At 59.4% G+C, this 1841-nt stretch overlaps 1 protein-coding gene across 1 annotated transcript in view; it reads right to left on the bottom strand.

Moving 5' to 3' along the window:
* Positions 1–1203: 1203 nt before the first annotated feature.
* Positions 1204–1841, bottom strand: part of NKX2-5 (NK2 homeobox 5) — a 3007-nt gene continuing 2369 nt past the window's right edge. Inside the window, exon 3 of the mRNA XM_006158945.2 lies at positions 1204–1841. Coding sequence (XP_006159007.1) covers positions 1667–1841 — 175 coding nt within the window. The 3' untranslated portion in view covers positions 1204–1666.

Below are 1841 nucleotides of genomic sequence, written 5' to 3'. Positions count from 1 at the left end.
AGGGGAGGCTGGGATAAAGGAGCTGGAGGGAGGTCCCGTCTGCTGGCTGGGACTGCTGGCCAGGTTCAGAGCAGTGTTCTGTTACCAGCCTGCTACAGCTGGGAAGACAGGCACACTGCAGGTGAGCTCCCCGAGAGCAGGTTTCTGTCTTGATCACGAAGTACCTGCTTTCTCGTCTGTAAAGCCAGTCCCACAGGACATTCATTGGCCAGACTCTGGTGAAATGAGTTCAGTGCCAGGACTGAGCTGGTTAGGGTGCAGGGCTTCCCTGACCACGGAAGTCATGTAGCTTTGCCGGAGGTTAGCACTGACCACAAGGAAACCTGCGGCAGCTGTGAACCTGGGGCTGGACGCAGCCTGCCTCCTTCTGCTGGGAGAGAGCATTGGGCTTTGGGGTCCCAGGAAGCTTGACGAGGGCCTGGCTTTTCCATCTGTAAAAGGAGCTAAGGTGTTGTGTAAAGTGGGATGAGCTAAGGTGTGCTCCGTGAACAGGGAGGGCCTGGTGGCCTTAATGCCCAGCTCCTGGAGCAATGCCCAGCACATGTCAGAGTTCGAGGAGATGGATTGGGGCTCTGGGAAGGCACCCGCAGTCTCCAAAGTGAGACAGGCCAAGAATCAAACCCCAGGTATACTTGTTTTTTTTTTTTTTTTGGAGAGGTTTTCGCTATAGGGTGTATGTGCTCGGCAGACAGACAGAGAGAGACATAGAGACAGAAAGCGAGAAATCACGGTGGGGGGGGGTGGGGATGGGGATGGTCACGCCGCACTCCCTTCTCCTCCATTCTCCTCTCGGGATCTTGGGCACGCATGCACATGCGCCCGGTGTGAGTTTTAAGCCACCGGGTCAGGACGCGAACCGTGGTCGACTACGTGGGAGTCCAGCGACATAGCCATTGCTAACTGCTGGTTCCCCGCAAGTCTACTTTGACGGCTTGGGCGTGCGGGGAGGGTGGGAGAGTCATGGAACCTCACCTGCTGACTTACTGCAGGGGTTCTCCTTTTGGATTGTGGAGGATCTAGGGAGCCGCCCAGAAAGTGCCTGACACAAGACTCCCTCCGGAGAGGTTTTGGTATCAATAGCATCAATTTGCCTAGAGCAGGTCTCTGCCTCCTCTTAGAGACCGGCGTGCCTGGCTGCCTCTCTCTGCCCTCAGAAACCCACTTTCTGGGGCCCGCAAGGGGAAAGAAGCACACGTGTGGGGTCAGCGCACTCTCTTTAATGAGAAGGGGATTCTCATTTCTTACAGCAACAGGTAAAAACATAAATACGGGTGGGTGGGCGGCAGCAGGGCCCAGACGTCCTGCCCAGGCTCAGGAAGGATGCCGATCTTAGGCCTGCGCGCCCGATCTCAGTCCCAGGTGGCCGGTGTTCGGTCGGGCAGGGACCCTATGGACACTGAGAGGGCATTTCCAGGGTGGCGGCAGGACTCCGGCATCGGGATCACTCACTGCAGGCATGGTAGACTCCGCCACAAACTCTCCTTCACGCGAGCATGAGAGCGCAGTGCGCGGGCCAAGTTCCGAGGCCCCGGTGGCGGGAGAGGATGTGAAATCCACCCCATCGGACGCAGGGTCCTGTCGGGAGCCCTTTCTACCCCCTTTGAGTCGGCGGTGTCCCTCTCGAGATATGGGATCGGCCAAGGGGCGCCCCAGGCGGGTTCCTTCCCTACCAGGCTCGGATCCCGTGCAGCGTGGACACTCCCGAGTTGCCCTGAGGAATCCCGGGACTCTGCACCGCGTTCAAGTCCCCGACTCCGAAGTTCACGAAGTTGCCGTTGGCGGATGCGGTGGCGGGCTGCGCGGGGGGCGGCCCGGCGGGGCAAGCAGCCGCGGCGCCGGAG

Source organism: Tupaia chinensis, unplaced genomic scaffold (genome assembly GCF_000334495.1).
Source record: "Tupaia chinensis unplaced genomic scaffold, TupChi_1.0 Scaffold000612_1, whole genome shotgun sequence".
Lineage (NCBI taxonomy): Eukaryota > Metazoa > Chordata > Mammalia > Scandentia > Tupaiidae > Tupaia > Tupaia belangeri.
Note: the sequence above shows the minus strand (reverse complement) of the source record. Positions and strands in the feature narration are given on the sequence as shown.